The sequence below is a fragment of the Quercus robur genome, chromosome 2, assembly GCF_932294415.1.
Source record: "Quercus robur chromosome 2, dhQueRobu3.1, whole genome shotgun sequence".
Taxonomy (NCBI): domain Eukaryota; kingdom Viridiplantae; phylum Streptophyta; class Magnoliopsida; order Fagales; family Fagaceae; genus Quercus; species Quercus robur.
This window is the reverse complement of record NC_065535.1, coordinates 13,013,997-13,016,295: the sequence shown is the minus strand read 5'-3', so window position 1 is coordinate 13,016,295 and position 2,299 is coordinate 13,013,997. Positions and strand designations below refer to the sequence as shown.

At 36.5% G+C, this 2,299-nt stretch overlaps 1 protein-coding gene across 1 annotated transcript; it reads right to left on the bottom strand.

Moving 5' to 3' along the window:
* Nucleotides 1–387: 387 nt before the first annotated feature.
* Nucleotides 388–1,723, bottom strand: LOC126712439 (probable BOI-related E3 ubiquitin-protein ligase 3). Its single transcript, XM_050411766.1, has 2 exons — nt 1,154–1,723; nt 388–985 (listed from the first exon to the last, which is right to left on the bottom strand). Exons 1-2 carry the CDS (start codon nt 1,448–1,450, stop codon nt 437–439), a joined length of 846 nt encoding a protein of 281 aa, XP_050267723.1. The 5' UTR covers nt 1,451–1,723; the 3' UTR covers nt 388–436.
* Between the last annotated feature and the right edge of the window lie 576 nt (nt 1,724–2,299).

The following is a 2,299-nucleotide window of genomic DNA, read 5'->3' as shown; positions in this document are numbered from 1 at the left end:
CTTTCAAATCTTTTTTTTGTCAGCTAAAAACAGTACACTTTTACGTTTAGCTAGGAGAGATAGAGCTGGCAATATCTTGTGGAAAAACCAAATGGACCCCCCATATTAGTCTCTGAAAAGATATTAATCTAAATCAGGAAAAATATTTTAAGCCACAAGTAGAAAAATAGAAGGAAAAAAAAAAAGATTCTTTACTATACCCTTGTCATCATTTCGATTCATCATGTATGGGTCGTTGCAGTACAAAAAAAAATTATCTGATGCCAAAGACCCAGAAAAAGCAAAACAAAACCAAACAAAGGACACCATCATGACAGTACATGTTTCCATCAGCATGTGTGTACTGTGTACTTCTCAAAAAATAAAGTAAAATTTGCCTAATCCACCTTTGCTTTTTTTTTTTCTTTTTTCTTTCATTGTTTGGTGCTTTTTCTTGTTAGATCAAGAATACCTCCATGCTATGTTCCTTTACAGCATTGCATACGGGACAAGAACCAAGAAAAGCTTCACAGTAATTGCACGAACAGAGGTGTCTGCAAGGTAAAAAGAGAACACAAGAGCGCCGAGAGAAGCAGCTTTTACAAGTCATGTTGTTTTTTTTGCTACTACTTCTTTTCACCACCACCTTTTCTCGTGCAATGTTACTTTCATCATCAGCATCATGATCTCTCTCACTTGAACCACAAAACGACGCTGTATCTTCGGCTGTATTGCTGGCTAAGACCACTCTCTCTTTGACTTGCTCAAGCGTGTTGTTTAGATCTATGACCATGGCTTCGTTGGATTTTGCTAGTCTTTGCCACGTTTCCCTTTCTATCTCTGCTTTTTTCAAGCATTCTTGGAGCTCCAATGTCCTCATTGATGCTCGTGCCAAGTCTTCTTCTTTCTGCCTTAATAAACTCAACGTTTTGGATTCTACATTACTCAATAGAACTGCGAGCTCTTGCTTCCTTTGCTCTTGCAATGCTATTCTCAACCTTTCATTCTGCCAAGAAAAAAAAAAGAAAAGAAAAAAGCAGTAAGAGAGAGACCCCCAAAAAATAAAAGCACATAAATATTGAACCTCTACGCCAAAAGACAAAAACACAAGCTCTAAAAAATTAATTTGAAGAAAACCCATACGAGATTATACAATAATATTAAAGATTTTTACCTGTAATTGAAGAATGCAGTTTATCTCATGGCGGTGCAACTCAAACTGAGCATCCAAAGATTGTAAAAACGCCATGGGATGAAAGCTATTGCAAGTGGAAGATGATGAAAACGAAACCCCTTCGTTGTAATCAAGCGCCAACTTTTGAGTGCTTTGAGGAAGATGAAAGTGAGTGGTGGCTTGTTGGGGATATTGAAAGCTAAAACGAAGATCATCAACAACTCCAAAAGCAGGATCCTGTAAGCCACACATAGGCAAACCGATATTCTCTGAATAAAACTGTGCCTGAACAGCCATGTTTAACCACTACCAGAAATTTAAAAGCTTTTGACACCCAAAACGTTCCCTTCTCCTTCACGTATTTGATGGGCTACATTAATAAGAAACGAGAACTGAAACGAAATGGGGTAGGTTTGAAACAAGAAGAGGGTTCATGTTCCTGTTATATCAGAAAAAATGCATGACCTTTTCTCTCTCTTTCTCTCTTTATGCTCTCTTTATTGGGCATAAGCATAAACTTTGCCTCCTTTGTTGCTGTGGTTTCTGGTTTAACTGAAAAAGACCAATTTATTAAAAAGACACCCGTGGTTTGGTTTATTTATAGTGGACAAAAAAAAAAAAAAAAAACTGACTTGTACCTTAATACAAGCAATTATAAATAACAAATGAGGTTTTATGAATAATAATTTGATTGCACCGGCTTAATTAGGAAACTAAAAAAATGAGAGTACAACAAAACAGTAAGAAAAAAAAAGGGGGGTTAGAGTTTTTGTTTTTCATTCTATCTTAATTTTTGTGAAATCCCAAAAGGGCTTCATAACCAACAAAGTAGCATTTATGAGACGGAGATAAGAGGGTGGCGCGAAAACGACGACGTACACATGCAGATTTTGTGACAGAAGTCACAGAACTCTCGGGTCAGAGTGATTTTTTATCAGAGAGAGAGAGAGAGAGAGAGTGTGTAAAAGCTAAAGAAATGTAGGTGAAAGAGGAATTCACTCAATTGAGGCGTGAATACTGAATATAGGGGTCAGACATTATGGAACGAAATTCAGAGAATGGAGAAATATTGTTGTCAGTTTTTGTCATTGGGAAAGGCTGAAGAATAGCAAATTTGTTTTTATTATTTTGAGAAAAGTTTGAATC

Excerpts from the sequence above, each read along its gene's own strand:
- LOC126712439 (XM_050411766.1), bottom strand. The coding sequence starts at position 1,450 with ATGGCTGTTCAGGCACAGTTTTATTCAGAGAATATCGGTTTGCCTATG. Across the intron at positions 986-1,153 it reads ACTGCATTCTTCAATTACAG|AATGAAAGGTTGAGAATAGC; the intron begins GTAAAAATCTTT and ends TTTTCTTGGCAG.